The sequence below is a fragment of the Parasteatoda tepidariorum genome, chromosome X1, assembly GCF_043381705.1.
Source record: "Parasteatoda tepidariorum isolate YZ-2023 chromosome X1, CAS_Ptep_4.0, whole genome shotgun sequence".
NCBI lineage: Eukaryota > Metazoa > Arthropoda > Arachnida > Araneae > Theridiidae > Parasteatoda > Parasteatoda tepidariorum.
In genome coordinates this window covers 60,186,715-60,209,946 of record NC_092214.1, presented here as the reverse complement: position 1 = coordinate 60,209,946, position 23,232 = coordinate 60,186,715, and the positions used below count along the sequence as shown (strand labels likewise).

Below are 23,232 nucleotides of genomic sequence, written 5' to 3'. Positions count from 1 at the left end.
GGAAGCGTAACAACTCTCAAAAGAAAAAAGATAAACAAAAAGTGCCATCTATCACTTAGAAAGCAAGACGAATTTTATGGAACGAGTTAAGAATTATTCTCGTATTTGAATTTTTTAAAACTCGAAACTATTGTGGTTATTTTTCTGTGTCATAGTCTAACTTCTAATTATCTATTTTTCTCTTTAAAAATGTTTTCACTCTGAATGTTAGTGAGTAACTTTTCAAGTGCACGCCTACAAAGTTGTAATGGAGCAAAATCATTATATTCAAGAGCTACATGCGAAAGATGTTCGTTCTAAAGGAGTAGGAGATTATTCCACTGGTTCTGAATCAAAATCTAGCTCTTTGAACTCAAAAATTGAACGAGATTCTGTGGAAAGCCAGAGTTCTCAATCTCCCAAAGAGTCTCATTCGCCTTCAAAATCAGTCTGTTCCTCTTCATCAACTTCTTCAGAAAATATACCCCTTCAAGAGTTAAAAAAAGTTAGAATATTTCAAATATTAGCTGTTAATGTTCATAGATATCGCTAATGCTTTAAGTTTCTCCATGCTCTCTATCCTTGTTAATTTATTTATTAGACTAAGTAACTCAATAAAGTGAACTTGAAATGTATAAAATTTGTAAATACATTAAACATTACAACTAACGTAATAAAATAAGGTTTTCTCTTATTTAGTTTATTGATCTCAAACTTGTATGTGAATAGTCGATGTGACTTATTATTTTTGACCTGATAAAATTAATGGGAGTTTGTACTTTATTTTGTACTTGCTTAATTAATGGGAGTTTGTACTTTAGATAATCTACAATTGGGTCTTAACCCTCAGTTTACCCAACCTCATATTTATAATTATTTTTCTAATAATTTTAATCAAGCAAATTAAGGTCCCAAAACTTCTTCAAACAAACTTCCCTGTAAGCTTTCTTTTGTTATACATACAGAATGGGTAATACGAAATATATATGTTTAAAGTTAAGAATGACAGTAGACATTTTAAAAATAAATAATGACATAAAAGGAAACTTAATAGACTAGAAGGTATGTGATTTTGTTAATTATTATAATTCTCGAGAATCAAAAGTTTATAAAATTAACCTATGAATTTTGACAGATTTCAAGCTGATAATGAATTTTAATAAATTTAAGATATTCCTCATTAAATATTTAACCACACTTTAATTATTGTAAAAATTATTGATATTTCATGGAATATATAGCCTTTATAACATTCTTAAGTTTCTATTCTTACTTTGTTCTCTCAAAAATTAATTTATACAATGTATCTTTTACTTATTAGTAACTTTCTGTACTCTCAAAATTTAATTTTAAACTAAGTTTTCTTTTAATTTATTGCTTCCTACCTCTCTTAAAAATTTTAATGCAATTAATTAGAAACGAAATTTATGACATTTTTTTCTATTTGCAGGCAAAAAGAGAATCTTGTGTGCCATATCGCAGTGACGAACCCCCTCTTCTTCCTGGTGAGAAAATCCCTGGCAATTCTCGAGGTATTTATTAATATATCATTTGTGATTAATTGCGAACTTTGAATTAGTATAATAGCTTATTCATCTAGACAAAAAGAGTAAATTGAGCTAATGCTAATGCCTATAATTTGATTGAATATTTTAAGAGTTCTTTTTATTAATCTATATGAGCCCAGAGTTGTAGAAATGCACCTTAAGGTGATGAAAATTTTAATGTGCTTAAAAACTTTTTTCTTTTAATTTATATCTGTAACAGTACCAATTAAGTGTTTCTTTGATAATGTGGGCTTATTCAGTTTCATGTTCAATTAAAAAAGATTTTTTGCTATGTAAAAAAGAAAAATGTGAAGTTTAATGATATATTTATTCATTAACTTTTATTAAACAAGTAGTTTTGTTAATGAAATTGTAAAAAAAAAAATTTTCCTTTATGTGTAAATTCTATACGTGAATTTTGTTTTTAATAATTTTGCTAAATTTTACTTTGCATTTAAGTTTTTTTCTAGCTTTTACTCTATTTAAACGAAATAACTAAAAAAAACTTTCAAGCGAGATTTGTTTAGTAGTTTTCTTGTTGTTCTCATGGCAATTAATACTAGTGGAGTCAGTTGAACTAATTATGAAATTTTTATTTTGAACTTTTTTCATATCTTTTTAAAAAAGTTAATTTGAATATTTTAATGGTTTGAGGTGATTATTTATCTCTTTAAGAAACTGGAAAAAAAGTACTTCAAGTCCAAACTTTCCAAGTTAATTACTTAGACTCTTAAAAGGGTGGTCATAATTACTCAACCAAAAGTCTCAAAATAAAAAATTAAGATAATTCTGACCATATGTGGAGGAATTAGGACGATCAGCTAATGCACATCCTTTTTTGACTCACTTTCAGACCTTTTGAAAACTATGACCAGCATTTTTCACTTGTTCTGCACACACAGAATTTGATTGAATTCTCATTCATCTGTATTTAATGCAAGGCAAGTTATATCTGATGATATAAATTTTTTTTCCTTGCATTCTGCTTCTATTTTTTTTTTGTTTTTTTTTTTTTGTAAATTTTTTGGAATTATGGTAGGTGGATATAAAGACTATTAGTACTCAGCTTTTTCCAAAGATAAACAAGGATATCTTCATACCAGTCCTTTTCCAAAATCATTAAAAATAGGATCTTCTTTAACATAATATTTCAACAAAATGCATAAGCTCCTGCCTGTCACAAGATAACCAAATTTAGCTCAAATGAACAAATGTTCTTTAAGCTCCAGTTGTTCTTTAATTCTTATATAAACTTCATTTATGTTTGACATTCTCTTCCTTGATTTCTACTAACCCGGAGCTTGAAGCTGATTTTATTATGCTGTATTTTCTTTCAGCTTCTTGCTGACTTTGTTTCCTCTTTCTTACCATCAGTTTTCTATAGGCTCTTAAAAGATTAGAGAGTCAAAAAAGCCGAAAATTATTAATTGTGAGTTTGCATTAAAGTTAGTCATAATTACCCCACTGTGGTAAAAAATTTAGATAATTATAATTATTTACTGTCAGATAATAATCTTTAATGCTGCTACAAAGTAATTATCGAAAGTAAAAAAAATATTAAAAAAAAACAATGGCCTTAGCTATAAACCAATAAGTTCTTACCTCAAAAATTTTCTTTGAAGATTGATATCCCTTCGAATCAACATGCTCCAAAACCTGTTTTTCAAAGATGTATGGTATTTTAGAATGTTTCAAATATTTATCTGATATTTTTATTTAACAATTATTTAAAAGTTCTCATAATAAATATGCTCAATGAACTTGATGAAACATTGGTTTTTAGAAATGGTTTTGATCACGTCACTCCACTTGACCTTATACAAAATTTTATTGAAAAATGTAGGCAGGGTTCCCGCGGCCCTGAAAAAACCTTGAAAAGTGCTTGAATTTCATTTTGACTTTCAAGGGCCCCTAGAAGTACTTGAAAATGATATTAAATCCTTGAAAAATTCAAAATGACCTTGAAAAGTATGGAAAACTCAGGAAAACAGCCCTATTTCCAGCATTTCTGTGTTTAACTTTTTGACGCACGTAAGTGTGAGAGAATGACTTTCCCGCCTTTCAGATGATGACACATACTGTTTGATTTTATGTATGTTTGGCTGATTTTAAATATTGGGAACTGCGCCAGATTCTGACAAAATCTCGATTCTTATTCAGGCAATTTTAATATCAATCATCGATCTTCGTATTAAACTGATTTAAAAGCTGTGTGTTGCAATTCGTTTTCGCGTGATTCAAAAATTGTTCTTGCAATTCCCATTAGAGCAATTTAAAAATCTAATATCGCGATTTGTACTTAAGCGTTTTTAAACCCCAATATCACGATTAGTTTTTCCGCAAGTTTAAAATCCAATGTCGCTATTCGTATTCACGCATTTTGCAATATCAAACATCGATATTGCAATATCAAACATCGATGTTGCAATATCAACCATAGATGTTGCAATATCAAACATCCATGTTCTAATATCAAACATCCGTGTTCTAATATCAAACATCGATTTTCCGTATTTATACTCTATTTGAAAACTACTCGTTACGATTCGTGTTCATGTGACCATGTCAAGTGCGTATGATCGATGCTGCGGGAAAAAAATTTATTCAAGTATGAGTAATTAATTGAAACAGTCAAAGTGACGAAAATTGTTAGTAAGAATCTATCAGAAGATATTGAGGTGAAAGTTGGCAACTGATTCAATTTAAAATGGTTGACCCGTAATAAATTTAAAATGATAATTAAGCCGCAACATCTAATAATTGATTAATTTTCTTTAATAGAAAAGTGGTCAAAATTTCACAATTATATTTAAGAGCAATTTAAATTTCCCTGTCTAAATGCTTCTGCCTTTTTAAATATTAAATAAAAATCTCCCGGCAGAGTTGTTTTTAAATATCTAATTGATATCACAGTATTATATAGAACATTCCCCCCTACCCCGTCTTCTGCCCGAATCTTTGCTTATTCAGAGGTTGTATACCTAGCTTAAAATAGGCCTTATGCAAAATTCAAATCTGACGTTTTTATGCATCATGAATTTTATTCTTGACTTGATGCCAATCACCCTTGCTTTTTTTATACTTAGATCACTTTCCGAAATCAAGAGAGAGCAATGGAAGTCTTATTTTTCAGTACTGCTATTATCGACTAACATTTATCGTCAAAACATTTTAGTTTAAAATGTTAAATTTTAGTCTATCTTTAACTAAAATTTAAGTCCTTGAGAATTTTATAATAAGTCTTAAAAAGTCCTTGAAAAGTACTTGAATTTTATTTCTAAAGTAGAGCATGAACCCTGTGTAGACTTTATAGGCATTTATAGGTTAAAAGCATTTTTTGAGTAAAAGTAACTCAATAGAAAATTTAGATAATTTTAATTTGTCAAGGATATTTACAATAATTAGATATAACATATTCATGCTAAATATAACTGATATGCAAAAAAAGGATAGGGTATACTTTGTGCTATTGGACTTAACCAAAAAAAGTATAGTTTCAGTTTTATAAACAAGTTTAGAACTTGGTATAGAAAGTAATTTCATGTCGAGGAATACTTAAGTGTTAACTGTATAGCTAATGCATTTTTTTTTGTGTGTGTGGTATGTCAAAAGTATTTGGCATTTAAATTGATAGAGTATTTTTTCTAAGTAATTTAAAAATATGTGCAAAAAATTATATTGTGTGTTCCTAATGAATTAAAATCCTGTCTTGCTTTCTTCCTATTTTCCTATCTATGTATAATATTTTTCTTCATAATCTGAAATCAGCATTAATTTCATACTGATGTATTTACATTTTCTATTTCAAATTAAGAAATTTAATCATTAAATTTTAGCAAGAGATGTCACTTACCTTTGCCCTTTTACTGGACCTGTGCGGGGCACACTTTTTGTTACAAACTACAAGTTATACTTCAAAAGCCTCGATAGAGGGGTAGGTCTTTTATTTAAAGTTTCATTATTACTGAATTTTTCAGTCCTGTTAATAAATTTTTATTATTGCATTTAAAGTGTTATAAACTTCGATAAAAGTTTAGTAAAGTTTATCGTTTTATATTGGTTTATGTAAAACTTTCTTTGATGTATCTTTTTTAATTTTCATAATTATATAGTGTCTTCACATTTTCCAGGATCCATCATTTGTCTTAGATATCCCTCTTGGAGTTCTTAGTCGCATTGAAAAAGTAGGAGGTGCAAGCAGCCGTGGTGAAAATTCTTATGGCATTGAATTGTTTTGTAAAGATCGAGGAAATTTAAGATTTGCTCATAAGCAAGAAAATCATTCTCGGCGTGATGTTTTTGAAAAACTCCAACAATATGCCTTCCCAATATCCAATAAATTAGTATGTTTTCTTTTTCATAAGCGAACTATTGTTTCGATTCTAAATGTATTTTATCTCATTTGCTTTATCTTTTACAGCCTTTGTTTGCTTTTGAATATCAAGGGAAATATTCTGTAAATGGTTGGACTGTTTATGAACCAATACAAGAATATAAAAGACAGGTAACATTTTCTTCTGCAATGCATTTTCAAAATGATATTTCAATGTTGATGATCAGATTCTTATTTTCTTCTAGTATTTTTTATTTTTGTTTAATATTGCTCTATTATTTAGTCAAGAGGTTCAGAGTGTAAGTTTTTCTGATATTTTTTTTTTTACTAAAAATTTCCTGAAAGGTTTTAAACTTAACAAAAAGATGACAAATACTTCAGTGAAAGAAAAGGTTTACTGATCAGTTTTAATCATTTGTATAAATATTAATAATTGATTTAATTATTTGTTAATGCTTATACAATCTTTTATTATTGCCTTAGAAGATTTTATTTAGCTGAAATTTATTCATAAGAATGGGTAATTAATTGTACAGTAGCTTTAATACTTTCAGTGATAGAATAAGTTTTAATCAATGGTGAATTAATTAACTTCCCTTTTGGAAGAATTTTTCTTGGGCAGTTTACCGCAAAGATTTCACACGGGATTTTTTACTTTATAAATGGGAGTTTGAACTCTAGATAATTTACAATTGGGTCTTACATAACCCACAGTTTACCCATCCTCATATTTAAAATTCTTTTTGTAATAATTTTAATAAAAAAAATTAAGTATGTTGGTCCCAAAACTTCTTCAGACAAACTTCCCTGTAAGTTTTCTTTTGTAATGTTGACAGTAATTACATAATTCTGTGTATGTCAAAACCTATGTTACTTGTATGTTAATGTAGCTCCTATTATGTATATATAGTAATAGTTGGACAAGCAAAAATCACCTATCATAGTCCATTAACTATCAGCATTCATTTATATGGTCACAATAGCACAGCAAAGTTAAATGAACCTGTGTAAGCTAAAAACTGTTCTATGTAAACTTAAGACTCATCCTTGAAGTTGAGTAGAGGTAATGGTGGGTGGCGGTATTTTTCTCCCTGTTTGTCGAGAGAAAACTTCAATATTTTTACGTAACCTTGAAAATCTTTAGCTTGTGAAGGGACAGGGAAGAACAAATTATTTTCTTTCTACTGTGTGTCCAAAAGAATCAGTGGTTTCTGATAAGCTGTCGTCAATCAAACGTAATGGAGCGGCGTGCTGATTTAGTTTTCTCTGAAATTTACGAGGGGGAAATGCATTGCACCGTGAACAGAAGGTGAAAGAGAAGCAACGCATTATTTTAAAAAAGTGGATTAAATACGAACTAACAATTGGTAACATTTAATTAAAAACTCGACAAAGTTTTGTCACTCCTTATAAGAAATAATGTTTTTCAAAATAAAAATAAATGAATATGAATCTTTTTTAAACTTGGATTCTGTTAAATTTAGAATCTGGAATGAATTCTGCCCCCTTCTCTGCTATATCTCGGAAATTAATTGATCATCCATCATCTACTTTTGCTAGTATTAGTTAAAACATATTAGGGGATATTCGTCAGCTAAAAGTTGAAGAAATTTTTAAGAAAATAAATGTTTGAATTTCGTATTTTTTAAACTTGTTTTTCTTGGCCAAACTTGTAAATGTTTTTATTTTAATGTTATTTTTCTTCCATTTTTTTTTTTTTAACTTAGGAGAGCTTTTTTTCCTTATTTTAAAGTGTGTTGCTTTTTTTCATTGTAATTTGGGTTTGATAAAACATAAACATTTTTTATCCGATCCAGAAAACCTGGGAATTTAGACATAGCTTATGTTAATGTTATTTTTCTTCCATTTTTTTTTTTAACTTAGGAGAGCTTTTTTTCCTTATTTTAAAGTGTNTTCATTGACAATTTGGGTTTGATAAAACATAAACATTTTTTATCCGATCCAGAAAACCTGGGAATTTAGACATAGCGATGGTCCCAAGCATCCCTGATAATTGATTCTCCTTTGTATTAAAAACAGATATTTAAAATGAAATAAAGAGGAATGTGCTTTACAATACTTCTGTTTGACATTTCAATCAAGCTTTCTAAAACTATCTCTCTTTACCTGGTCCATAACTTGTGAAATTTAAAAAAGTAAAAAAAACTCAAACAAGAGTGTCTTGCATCCTTCGTGTGAAATGATACAGAAAAACTAGAATGGGCTTTCCTGTGTTGAAGTTAGAATGCATGTACAATTTAAAGGAGTCTTCCTCCTATCCATTCACATATCTTTTGTCAAAATGAAAAGAATATGCAAGAAGGAAATGATTTGTAAAACATTTATTACATAATATTTCCTATCAAAAAATAAAATTATTTTTAAATATGCTGGTATAAAATGTAGCTTATATTAAATGTAGGTATAAAATGTGGCATATAGAAAATGTAAATATGTAAAAGTATTTTACTTTTATATATTATATACTCTTATTGTAATGACCTATGCTAAAAATTTCTTGAAAAATTTATTTTATATAATTATTTTTCTGCAATGAAAACATAATACTTATTTCTTTTACAGGATTTTTTTTTTTTTTTTTTAATTGTTGTATTATAGTATTTGAGCATGGCTGAAAAGTATATATGACAGAAATGTTCTCTTCTAAGAGAAAGTTTACTGTTGTAGAATTAAAGTAGCATTGTTGTTACTCCAAGATTACATTTTAACTATGGTGTGTTAATGATATGAAGATTATTTATAGTATTTATGAGTTACTGTTTTACTTTTATTTCCAGGGCTTACCTACAGAAAGTTGGAAAATAACAAAAATAAATGAACATTATGAATTATGTGATACTTATCCTGCTATTGTAAGATTGAACTTTGCATTAATTTTTTCTTTTACATAATTGTTATTTCATATTTCATTGATTTCTATTTTACTTTTTTTTAACTCAACATCTAGTTAGCTGTGCCATCTGCTGCTACAGATGATGATTTGAGAGCAGTAGCAAATTTTCGAAGCAGATGTCGTTTACCTGTAAGTAATCATTATGTTATTTTAAACTATTGTTATTTTATTACTTTTCTTATAGTGAAATTTATTTCAATTGTTGGTTGCTAAGTCAGGTATATTTTAGGTTTCCAGAAGTAATGTTTTTTTTTCTCTATACTTTTTTATAAATATAGAATAGGTTATCTTTGTGCCAGAGTATAATAAGAAAACAACTAAATTTCACTAATCAAATAGTTTAAAGAAACAAGCATTTTGGTACTTGCAACCTTGATTATACTTATTTGGCCAGTTGGGCTACACTCATCTTATTGGTCTAATTTTTGCAGGCTTAATTCTGATAAATTTTCCTCAACTGTATGCTAATGATGGTACTTCAATTGTAGCAAAATGGTTGTCTATCTCTTTCTAACTATTTCATTTCCATTTTATACACAGTTTTCTTTATCTATACTTTTGTCTCACATCTATTTTTACTGAAAACATTTTAAAACTCAAAAATACTTAAGGTAAATTTGGAAATACATAATGACCCTTTTTATGGTTCTCATATTTAAAAGTAATTATAGTTCTAGAAATTAATAATGCTTGTTTCTAATTATAAATTTCCCTGAAGCAGAAATTTGTTGACAATGCCTGCTGAGTTTTTTGTTTGTTAATATTATTGGAAGTTTAAATTTAATCTGTCAAATATGAGGAATACACTATTGGCAATTTTTAAGTAGATAAACGTCAAAGTGAAAAATTAGTCTACAGTTAATATCTGTTATCATCTTCCTAGCATTAAGTTGGTGATAGTTTCGTTAGTTCTTTTTTATTTTTATCATTTTATGTTTACTAGCTAATATTAAATTTCTTTTTTATTTTTACCTAATTGTGTTTACTAACTAATATTTAATTTTATCATTTTAGCAATGAATTTATTTCCAATATATATACATAAGCTGAAATTAAGTAAAATAAGGCAAATTATGGTTTTCTTTGCAAATAAAACTAAAAGGAACTGATATAAATGTGAAAAATGGTTATTAGGAAAATATATTTCTTTATTTATGAATTTAGTTACTTTATTTTGACTTGAAAAGCTGGTTAAGAAATACTAATGCAATTTTTTATCAATATACAATAGAGCTTGTGAAAGTTGACCACTTGTGGTACATTGTTTTGGTGGTCAACTTATAGAGGGGGTGGGTCATTGTTTACTTTTTCGTTTCCTATATCATGTTGCTATATGTTTAAAATTTTCTTTTACTTGACTTAAAAATTTTATTTAGCAAATAGCCAAATGAATATCTTAAGAAATGTGTTTAAACTTGAATGAACTTCAATTTGTTACATATACATAATTCTAATATTTAACTAACTTTTTAAAAAAAAATTATTTTGTTAGTTATGCATGTGAAGTGTTTAATAAAAATAATTTCTTAAAATATCAGAGCACGAAAACATGTAATTTGAAAACTTTAACAAAACAAAATTATTTGAACACTTTAAAATTTATTCTGTTATTACTACACTTACAAACCTATTTGCACACTATTGCAACTGGAAGAGTAACTTTTCAACTAACACACCTGTTTTCAATGAAAGAATAAAAGAAATGGTCAAAAGCTGACCCCCTACAGTTTCCCCAGATGGTCAACTCACGGAAGGGTTTAGATTAGCTTTTTTCGCTATTTCACCAAGCAAGTGAAATTTTGACATACATTGCAAAATGACAGGAAATTATTTTTTTTATTAACTTATGAGGGTTTTAGAATAGAATTTCACAATACTCCTAGACAAAATTGACTTCTTTCAGTGGTCAACACACAAGATAGACAGGTGGTCAAGTTATAAAGGTTTTGCTTCTTTATATTATATAGGGAAAATTCCGTTCTTGATTATTGAGGTCAACTTATGCAGGTGTCTAACTTACAAGGGTGGTCAACTTGGCAGGTTTCATTGTATGTCCGTTTCATAATTAATTCTATATATTGTTAATTATAAATATTATTTATTTTTTTAAAAAATCTTTTTTTTTTCATTGACATTTTACTTTTATTGATTTCTTTAAGAGCAATGAAACATAAATTAGATAATGTATCATTCATCAGATTTAAATGTAATTTAAAATTTCAGAACAATTACAGGTTAAAAAAAAAAAAGAAGTAACTTTCTGAACCCTATAACACTTCTACAGAATGCTAGGGTTCTGCAGAACACCATTTGGGAATGGCTAATCAAGATCTTAAAAAGTATAAAATTCTGTGGATATAACTGACAAAAATGTGTTCATAAATCATCGTGGGTTTATGGGTAAATAGTCAATACTTGTTTATGTAAAAAGAGAAGTTATTCTTATAACGTATGATATGAAGCTTGTTGTACGAAATGTTATCGTATTAAAACATTGACATTTTAAAAACCATATGAAAATCTGTTTTAATAATGACCAAAAAGATGATCGATAAAACCTCTTTCAAAATATCGCTAATCTAGTCGGTCCAGAAAAGATTATTCAAATGTATGAATAGTAATTCAGTGTACATTATGATAGCATATTTAAATAAATATAAAAATTTTAAAAACTATCTGAAAATCTGTAACAGCAACTGTCTAAATAGCAATTGGCATACAATATGGATTTATGGTGAATTCTTATCTAATTGAGTAAGAAAAAATAAAAAGTGATTACTCAAATGTCTGATTCAAAATTCTTGATACTCTATAAGGTGGTAATAAATTATTGTGATTTTAAAAACTATGTGAAAATATGTATCTATAATTGCCAAAAATGCTATTGTCATAAATATATGTGTAAAATGTAGAGCTTATCAGAAAATTAATGAGAATTGATTTTGCTCATTACCATGCATCATCTTAAGTAAGTAATACCAGCACATTTAAGTAAAATTTCACAAATTAAAAAGATAATAATTAAACAGTCCCAAACTGTTGAAGTTTCATAATAAATTAATTTTTGTTTCCTACATCGTTGGTTCTCAAAGGGGTGTGTAGTAAAGAAAGATTTTAAATTTATGCTTCTAAATGTATTTTACGCCTATCGCCTGTTTACCTATTTTTTCTCAGATTTCTCCGTATTTGTTGAAGAAATTAAAAAAAGAAGAAAAAAATGGATAAAACATCCGCTAGTGGCAAAAAAAAACTTCTCTTATTCCTCAGCAGATGGTGCTATTGCCAGTACTGTAGTATGTTGAGTGTTTATAGTTTAAGAAATTATAAATAATAGTTTAAAAAATCTTATTATTATTATGATTTATAAACATATTTTTTACTTCGCTAAATGTAAGTGCATATATTATTTCCAATTTTGAATTTCACTTTTTGACTTACATGATTATGGATGGTGTATCAAAACTTTACTGGTAGCCCGAAAATGTTGCTAGTAAAAGTAGTATTTTATTTTTCCAATGTTGGCAGGTATGTAATTCAAGTTAGTAACTTGTTATTTTTAAAAATGCATTGAAATTAACTTGTACAAAATCATAACTAATTAAATAGTTTTAATTCTGTTACTTCATTACTGTTCTTAAACAATTGCTCTCGATTCAGACTTAAATTTTCCGATCTAGTTAAATATGCATTTTTTGATGTAGAAATATTTTGCAATGGTCTATATATTAAGAATTATAAATTATTACATTATGAGATGCATGTTCAAGGTACTTTCTTCACATAATATAAAATTTAAAATATTTAATCCTGAGAACTAAAACTTTTAACAAGAAAACTCATCTTAAAATGAAAACTCATTATCATTGTATCCAAAATTGATTGAAATAAATATTCTGAATTAAAATAATTATTCACTTTTATTTTTAAAGTAATGTTGTTAATTCGGTAAAATTTTTAAATAATATATCATATGCCTATAGACTGAAACTCTGTTAACACACTCTAATTCAAAAGTCACACTTAAAAATTCTTCCACTGCCCACATTTGCTGAAACGTCTACAAATTTATTGTTGGAGTAAAGATATTGTACACATGACATACCAAAAAAGATAAAGGTAATCAAGGGGTAACCCTTTAAGTTCAATTGTGAGGTAATGTTAAAATTGAATTGCATTATCTAGGTTAACTAGGTTTTTTCGTAGGTTACAAGATTTAACTTTAAAAATCTCTTGAAAAGGTGTCTTGAAATGAAGTGTTTAGTAGTCATTTGTAACTATTGTTAAAAAGTGCTGCACTTTAAACAATTTCTTTTGTGTAAACAATTTTTTAAAGTTAATTGTGGATATTGTATATTAATAAAATGAAGTTAATATATTTAATTAAATATAGTTAGAGGTATAAAAGAAAGCAGTTAAATAAGTTATTAGTGAAGTCTTTATTGATTAAAAAACTTCAGACAGTTAATATTAATTATTATTGTTATAAAATGTCAGAGAATAAAACATTGCATTAATCAAAGGCTCATAACTTATTATATGGATACTCTCTTATATTTAGATTGGTATATAAATGATTCTTATTACTTGTGTTACGATAGGTACCAAGTTGTATTGTCAATGGGAAAGGTTTTACAAAGTAGTTGTAAAATGATAATGAAAGTAAGAATGAAGCATTTTGTTTATTAAGCTTTTTGTTGTATACCATCTTTTTACCTGTTACATTTTATTATTTTATGTTGAATTTTATAATATCTATTTGTTGGAGAAAATTTATTGTAGTTATTACATCTTATTTAGGTTTTATCTTGGATTCACCCTGAGAGTCAAGCAACTATAACAAGATGCAGTCAACCACTTGTTGGTGTCAGCTCAAAACGATGTAAAGAAGATGAACGTTACATTCAAATGATAATGGATGCTAATGCTCAGTCACACAAAATTTTCATTATGGATGCACGACCAAGTGTAAATGCAGTTGCTAATAAGGTATCTCATTTAGTTGTTATTTTAATAAGAAGAAAGTTTGTGTTACAATATTATGATTGGATATTGCTGCCTCAATGCAATTTAATACATTTCATATATATTTTAATTTTCATTAAGACTTTAATTTATTTTGTTTATTATTCCTATTATTTTGAATCCAATTGAACTTAAGAACTTAAAACGTGGTTTAAAGAATTTACAGGGCTTCCAAATGATTCATTTAGTGTAGTTTGTTCTAGTCTTTTAGTTAGTGTGTTTTTTTAGTCCTCTTTTGAATGATTTGAAAATCAGCTTATAGAGTTTTCTGAATATGTTAAAATTGTTGTGCACTCTAACTTTGCGTGTCAAACTCTCCACCCCTCGTTCACATTGTTGGAAAGCCAATGACGTTAGTACACTTTTTATTGTATTTATAGATTAGTACCAGATTGCCTTTAATAATGGTCATAAGATTTAATTCTAAAACGGCAAATATTGTATAGGTTGAACTAGAGGATCGTCTGAAAAGTGTACCAAGTTGATTGAAATGTCTTATTTGTTGTAATTTATTGCATATTACTTATTGCAAATTTTTTAAGAGAGCATGGTAGTAACCATCTACCAATATGATGCAAAGTTCTGGTTTGATTTTTGCATCAACATTTTGGGGCTTATTCGCTTATTCTTATGATATGGATGATAAGAATAAAGTAAGAATGATTCCTGAAGGAAGAAGATTGCACTATTCGTTGACACAATGTTCTAGTGTTTAAATAATATTTTTTTAAAAATTATGAAAAAAATATGTGTGCGGCATCCAGCATAAATGCTACTTCTGAATTTTTTTATCACAGAAATGCTGTATGCATATATAAAATGTAGGTTTGTTTATCACATGAATGCGGAAATGCTTTTATGCCAAAAATTATACCAAACATTTCATTTAATTATTTCAGAATTTTAATAGTTGATAATGATTTTTTCTTTCAATTCAAATAATACATTAATGTTAGAAACCTATAAATAGCTTTGTTTTCATTTCGATGACATATTAATAGATACTTGTATAAAACTAAATCTAGTTGTGTCTCCTTACAAGAATGATTCATATTTTCTTTCTGCAGATTATTAACTATTTTAACTACACCATTTGAAGCATTTGTAATATGTATATAATAATTATTTAAGCTATTTATTTTTATTCTAATAATTTGTTTTTTTAAAGGCCAGGGGTGGTGGTTATGAGAGTGAAGATGCTTATCAAAATGCTGAACTGTTATTTCTTGATATTCATAATATCCATGTTATGAGAGAAAGCTTGAGAAAATTAAAGGAAGTTTGTTTTCCTTCTATTGATGAAAACCATTGGCTATCAAGTATTGAATCAACACATTGGTTAGAACATATTAGGCTTATTATGGCTGGGGCATTTCGTATTGCAGATAAACTAGAAAACAACAAAACGTCTGTTGTTGTTCACTGTAGTGATGGATGGGATCGCACTGCTCAAGTAAATACTTATATTTTGACCTTATTTTTTTGTCTATAAATTGTGTTAAATTTATTCTTTATAAACTATTATTCACTCTTGTATTGTTGAGATGCATCAAAAGTGTTGTATCATCAGAGAATGTTTATCTTGCCAATAATTTTCTAACGTTTCAAAAAATTTCTTAATTTTTACTCTAATAAATTAACAAAAAAAATTTATTATTTTTATTTCTAAGTAGAATGTATTTTTAAAAAAGGCTGGTTAATTTTTAAATAAGTTTTGTAAGTAATTTTATTTGCATACTGATATTATATGGAAAAGATTAGGCAGTATATTTTCATAATGTTAGAGGTTCATATCCACTGGGTATACCAGGAATGACAAAAAATTTTATGTATTTGCATTCCATGCAATTTAGCATTCTAATAAAATATCAGAATCAGATATTGCTAAATTCTATGTCTGGTAATTTCCCATTTCTTTATTAAAACTCATTACTTCAAATCTATTTTTTAGCTGACAAGTTTGGCAATGCTAATTTTAGATCCATACTATAGAACACTAAAGGGATTTGAAGTTCTTATTGAGAAAGAGTGGATAAGTTTTGGTCATAAATTTTCTCAAGTATGTATATTGAGAATCATTATTGCTTCTCTTTTGTGTTTATTTTATATTTTGATATATTGTATAAATATATAAATGAATCAGTAATGAACTTAATTATTTTTTTAACTAATGCTCTTTTTTTTGTCAATTAGTTATTTGAAAATTTTAACTAGAAATGCAAATTCAAATAACAGCGAAAAATTTTATCCATAATTCAAATAATATTAGGAATGGTATGTAAGTAATAGAATGTAATATTCATGACACCTAAATAAAATAAATTAGTAGTAGGTAACAACTTTCTTAAATAAAAGAAATAGGTAAACAACTTACTAAGTTAAATACCTTTACTTAAAAACTCAATTTAAAAAATTTTAAAGAAAGCAGAAATTTTTATGAAAATCTGTATTCTCTTTCCCAAACTGATTTTTTTTTTAAAAAAAGAATATTTATGTAGTGATTTGTGGAGCAAGGAAGGAAAAAAGACAATAATTAATTTAAGAATTTAACTTATCATATTTAATAAGGAAGGAAAATAAGTTTAACAGAGATATCAATAGCGGAAAACTGCCTACACACAGCGTTGCAGGACAACGACTGACTGCTATAATTAGATTTCTAAGGAAAGTAATAAGTCTATTAAGTATTCGGGGCTTTTCCCGTCTGGACAGTGGCACTGTGGATTCTGGTACTTTTCCCTTCTGGACAGACTGGCACCTTTCATTGAGGAAGTTATTGGTTTCGAGCATGATAGATGACGTTATTCCCACAACTACACAATTTATGAAATAGGTTTTAAACAATATGTTTTTTGCTTATGATAAGTTGATACTTCCGACTCATCAGAAATGTTATACATTATTTTTCTGATATGGCAATGTGAGATGTAATGAATAATAGTAATAAGAGAAAAAATCCATCTTGCTTACAGTTGTTTCAAGATGGATGTTAAAATAATTTTAAAAAAAATGCATGCAAATGAATATGCAAGAAATAAGTATAAGTGTGAGTATTCTTGTTTTAAGTTACAATGTTTAAAAGCAAAATTAGAAGTGTTTTTTTTTTTATTTTACACACAGAGGCCAAGATAATGATTTTTGATGCCACATATTATCTCATCAAAATATTCTGCTAAGTTTTCTATGACAATATCGAAAATAATTATGCTAAATGTAGACAAAGAAAAGTGTGTACAAATGTCGACATAAGTTCTTGGCCCTGGTATAGTATAGTTTTTTTGCATGTATTTTCTAAAATATTAAGTCATTAATATTTTTTTTCTTGAGTAAAAAATTCTTCTTTAGGTTTCTGTAATAAAAATGAGTTTTGTACACTCATTTCTCAGAACTTCCTTAAATTTTTCTGTAATTGCTTTATTATTTTAATTAATAGTTTGAAAAATAATTGGTATGCATTTCTTAGTGTAACTTTTAAATATATGTTCTTCAAATGTAGAACTCCTTTAACAAATAGTTTTTTGGCTTAAAATGTTAACCATTTAAATAAGTGCTCTAAAATGTTATTGAATGATGTTTGATATATTTTTATTGACTTACAAAAAAAAAAAATTCTTTCAGAGAATTGGTCATGGTGATGATAAGCATTCTGATGCTGATAGATCCCCTGTGTTTCTGCAATTCATTGATGCTGTGTGGCAGATAACCCGCAAAGTAATAATCTATTTCAAATGGCAAAAGTTTATGGAGATTGTAAATTGCTTGTTTCACTTATATAAATTTTTTATCAAAAGATAAAGTTATTTTATTGCCATATCATTATAGTTACAAAAATTATTCATAACATATTTTTTCTTCAATGTAATCAATTTTTGTAAACCAAATTGAGTATTGAAAAAACTAAGCAAAACTATGAATTAATTAAACACCCATTTTCTTTCAACTTCTCTTAAATGTGAAAAAGCAGTTAGTACTGAATAATGATCCTCTTCTTTTCTGGCCAAACACATTTCTCTTTATCAGTAACAAGATTTGAATAAATATAACTTTGCTTTAGCTGCCTACAAAGCAAAAAGGAAAATTTATAGTTGTTTCCTTTTTATTGCCTCTTCTAATAATAAAGGAGCAAGATTTTCATCTCTCAATTTGGGAAATGGGGTTTGGAATTTTACATTATGTGTTAGACCACATAAATATAAAACTTAAAACCAAAGCTTATAAAAGAATTTTAATCAGATGTTGTTATTATATTCTTTATAATTCTACTTCTTGAATAACATGATGCGTGGAGTTTTTAAAAAGTGCTTAAAGGTGCTTATTTTCATTTTTCTAAAGCTCTTAAAGGTGCTTTTTTCATTGGATGTTTTTAAAAAGTACTTAATTTTCCCATTTTGAAACTGAGATTTTTTTTTTCTTTACCATGTCGATTTTTGCCACATATTATGCAAAAGTGTGCTTTTCACATTGTTCTATTCAATGCTTTCGCAATTCATTTAACCACAATCTATTTTGGCGTACCTTTGTTTCATAGCATATGAAAGCACCAATCATTTTACGTGTTTGATAAAATACTTGTGAGTCCGCATGTGTATCTACTGAGCTGGGTTCGATGAGATAATTGCACTCTCTTGTGCAACTCTGTTGCATCTTGCAAGATATTTTCAATTTCAAGCTTCATTTTCCACCCTCTGATATCGAACCGAAAAATCTCTTGATCATTTTAAAATAGATAATATAATCAGGAAGAGAGTTCTTTGTCAGAAACTAGTTATTTTATCATGCTCATATAAAGTCTTTAAAAATCATTTTGCATTTTATTAATGTATATAGTGCTTAAAAGTAATTTTTTATTGCTTAAAAAGTACTTAAAAGGTGCTTATTTTTGTTAAAGGATTTGGCTGCGTACCCTGGATAAATATAAGAAATTTATAAAACTAATTATACTCTTTTATTTAACCAACCATATACTCTCTAATAAGAGTATTTTACATCATGATACATAGAATTATTGTTATCTTGTCACTTTTTAATCATTTAAATTGATTGTCAAAAAATATATTTCACACTAAGCATTTTCTATTTTTAACTATGTTTTTTATTCATTATTAATTTTTGAGTGATTTTTATCATAGTAGTATAATTCTAAATGTATGTCTATTAATTATATTTACTGCAAATTATTTTATCTTTCCTCAGTATCCCAATGCATTTGAGTTCAATGAAAATTTCCTCATAACAATTTTAGACCATTTATACAGCTGTTTATTTGGTACTTTCCTTTTCAACTCTGAATGCCAAAGAATGAAAGAGGTAATTTTTAATTTACTTGAAATATATTATGACTTTTAGTCATGTAATTACATGTATACACATGTAGCATTTTAAAAATTATTGTTATGTACCTTTTTTGATTTTTCAGTCACAAACATAGTTAAAATACCTATGTTTGATACATCTTATCGTAAAAAGTATTAAACCTGAAGCATTGATATTTTTATAGCATATTCCTGAAATGAACTTTTAAAAGATATATTAATTAGTTATAATTTCAAAAAAAATTCATTGAAATATTCCAGAACTTTCTTCTTAAAACTTTTGGGATATAAATTTAAGTGAAGAAAATCTTATGCAGATATTTGAAAAAACTCATTTCAGTACAAAACAGATAGGGGTATTTTTAGAAAAATTCTTATATATATATATANAAAGTTTATCAAACCCAAAAACGCATGTAACTGAACTTTATTTTTAGGTACCGGAAAAGCATGAATCGCTTCTACTTTAGACTTAGACTTAGAGGTTGGGCAGCTCTGACGAGCAGGGCACATCGACCAGAGGTCTATTGTACAATATATATATGTATATATATATACAATAACTGGCTAGAAAAGATAAGTCAGTATTAAAATACAGCTTCAAATAAGTCTCTTTTAAAATATAAAAAGCTATCCATTTAACAGGTTTATGTCTCACCAATTAAATAATTTTTTTTTCAGTATTTGAGTGCAATTTGTTCAAATTATTTTTTTATTCTTTCTTTTAATTTCTTTGCAGGACAGATTTATCTTTTAAATTTTATAACCAATCATATTAAGATCTTGCAATAAGAATTTCACTGAGCATCATGGCAATATTTATTTTATTCTCTTAAATGCTTAATCATTTTCTCTTTTGTTACAAACAATACTTCAAAAGTGAACTCAGCAAAAATCAATGCAATTATAGTACAATTATACAGTTTTAAACAATACAAACTAATTTTTGTTTCAAATAATTTATCAAAATGTTAAAATTTTCACAATAAACAAACTTATCGGCCATTTTTAATCAGAAATTAAGTAGAAACTTAGCTGTACAATATAAAACCTTTTATCTGCTTTCAGGAAATCTAGTAAAACTTTGCTTGCTTTTCCTGCCATTTTTAATTAGAACATCTCTGTCATCCTTGAAGCTGAGTAGAGGGAAAGGGGTATTTCTTTTTTCCATATTTAATCAAATGTAAAGGAGCGGCAGGCTTAGATAAAATGAAATGAACCCAAAACCTCAATTGAAATTCTTTGTGCAAGCAAATTAGTGACTCTTGCAACTAGCTTCAACCCTTTCATCAACACCTGATTTTGACAAAATTTGCTTGAAAATCACTGAATTTGTTAATAGACGTAATTGCTATGAAAGTTTGTCTACACACAGCAGAAGAAGAAATGCTCCTCAAATCATTCTCTATCAAATTGATCGTGAGGTGGAATGGAGAAATTTTGATTGTTTTGTTTTTCTTATTTGGTATTTTTTACTTCATTTTTGTAAACGAAATCAGCATCTAGTAAACAAAATCAGATTTAACGAATCATTTAATTTTTCGCTTTATTTATGAGGGGAAAATATCAGCAAGCAGAAGATTGTAAGGAAATAATAAAAAAAAATATATGGCTATGCTTTACATGTAAATATAATAAAATAAAATGAGTGTAGTAAAAAGACAAATTTTTAATTAGAATACTAAAAGGGCTTAAATATGGCTATTTTTATTCATCAGTATTAAAGTAGGTATATAGTTAAGCTGTATTGAATCATTTTTAGCAATCCAGAAAACTGGAAATTTCTAACATCCTAGATAGCGATAGTTCCCAGCCTTCGGAATAATTGGTTCTCTACTATAACTTTATTATGTATTTTAAAAAATTAATGTGTCTTATGTGTTGCCTCTCAAGAAGTTTTGTTTCTGGGTAGCAGTTTATTTATTTAAAAATAATTTTTTTAGTTAAATTTACTTAAAATATTTTGTTAAATATTCTTGCATGATGTATTATTTTTATACTCATTGTACTTAAAGTTAGTTATAATTTCATGATTTTAATTCATTATTTAATGCAGCTTGTCTTTTTCACAATTTTGGGTTTGTTTCATTCAATGTAATGATGTATCAGGTATTTAATTCAAGAAAATCAATGTGTAATATCTTTAATGATGGCTATTCTAAGTAATTATATTGAAATAAAATAAAACATTAATTATCAAAAAAATGGAGATTAAACTTGATTTTGAAAATGAATAATTCAGATAATTAAAAATTTCAGTGTTAATAATTTTCCTATTTTAATAGATTAATCATTGTATCATTATTTGTACAAAATTTCTTTTTAATATATTTCAAATGTTTGAAACTTGAATTTGCTGCTTCAATTAATCAAAGAAAATCTTTAAATGATCGTGGCAACACAGATCAGTATGTTTTGGAAAATTATTTAGCGTTTCCTGACTGATATTTATCCTGCATTTAAGAGTATTTTAGTTTTTTTATTTATTGCTTATTTATCCATGTATAGTATAGTGAAGGGTTTTGTATTCTTCCAGGATGTTAAAAATCGAACTGTGTCTTTATGGTCTTTCATAAATAGTAATCAAAGTGATTTCATCAATCCTTTATACACAACACACCAGCAACAACATATTCTTTTTGCTGTACCTAGCATGCGTTGCATAGAGTTATGGAAAGGATATTATTGCCGTTGGAATCCTCGCATGAGATTACAGGTAATGCTGATTGGGTTCATTTCAAAATGATATAAATGCTCTATCAATGTTTAGAATTATGAAAATATTTTGATAGTTTTTTGTTTACTGGTGTTTATATATCTACTGGAAAATAAAATTATTTGGCATAAACATTTAATTTGAAAGATATTTTAGCCGTTTAGCATAAAATGCAAAAACATTGCAACAATATTTTGTAGAATGAGAAGAAAAATTCAAATCCTGTTAACTATAGCAATGATATATTATTCAGTGTTTTTGGTCATTTTAGTCTAGTGATTGCTTGGCTAAATAAAATGGACTATTTTTTTGCAGTTTTTATTGTTAATAAAGCAAGAAATTATTAATGAAACAAAGAACAAATTCACTGAGAGATATGCTTTTTTAACAAACTATTTAATATTAGTAAATAGGTTTTTAACATATTTAATAGCTGAACAAATTCAGGAAGACTCCTAAGTATTTTAACAATATTATGATATGAACAATATGATGGAGAACTATTTTGCGTTTACAGTGTTTAAAAATTTTTACTATTGTTTAGATTAAAAATTTAACGGTTTATCTTTCAACACTTTTTCAGTAAATTCATTACCTTCCTCTTTGCAATGCAGGATAAGAATATGTTATATGATCGGAAAGTTAATATCAAACTCTTTTTCTTTCTATGGTTGGAAAGTTATCATGTATGTTAATTTTAAGAAAGTTAAAGAAATAAGACACTGCAGTTGAAATGATGTCCATTTGTGAATAACATATGACATGCTTTTGAAAAATGACGTAGGTAATCCCAAAAGTTATTAATGAAACATATTTGTTAGATAGTTTTGATTTATCATTTAGGAAATAATTAAACTTAAAATATCTAACTTAATTAGAAACAAAATAAAACTGCGATAATCCATAATTTATAGTAAAAAATAATATAAAACCAACCATGATTGAGAAGTTTTAATAATTAATGACTGCAAATTGTATTTCATTTACTACTATTTTGATAGGAGCCTATTCATATCCGAAGCCGAGAACTTCTAGCAGTTAAAGCTCAACTCATACGTAGAAAAGATGAACAAAAGAGAGACTTAGAAACAAAGAATGCACGTAATATATCTTCACCTCCTCATATACCTGCTCCAGTTGTTGTCTGAAAAAAATTCTTGTCAGAAATCTTCAAGATATTTTTCCAAATACGCTTTGACTAAAAAACACTGCTGTGCTCTTTTGAAGAGCTTTACATATATTTCTATTTACAAAATTTTTTATAGCTAATAGTTTAGAATAATTGAGACTTTTTAAGCAACTATATCTATCAAATATAACTGAATGTATATATTCTTGTTTTTTAAGATTGTGTTTCTTTATTTACTATAATTACCATGATCCTATTTATTATTTAATAATATAAAATA

The 23,232-nt window shown here is 27.1% G+C and overlaps 1 protein-coding gene across 1 annotated transcript; it reads left to right on the top strand.

Moving 5' to 3' along the window:
• Positions 1–23,118, top strand: LOC107447329 (phosphatidylinositol-3-phosphate phosphatase). Its single transcript, XM_043039074.2, has 14 exons — positions 1–484; positions 1,430–1,511; positions 5,363–5,460; positions 5,657–5,869; positions 5,947–6,030; positions 8,658–8,732; positions 8,828–8,902; positions 13,571–13,759; positions 14,964–15,248; positions 15,747–15,854; positions 17,414–17,506; positions 18,989–19,102; positions 21,644–21,823; positions 22,825–23,118. The coding sequence occupies exons 1-14, from the start codon at positions 248–250 to the stop codon at positions 22,969–22,971; spliced, it is 1,980 nt and encodes a 659-aa protein (XP_042895008.1). The 5' UTR covers positions 1–247; the 3' UTR covers positions 22,972–23,118.
• The last annotated feature ends 114 nt before the right edge of the window (positions 23,119–23,232 follow it).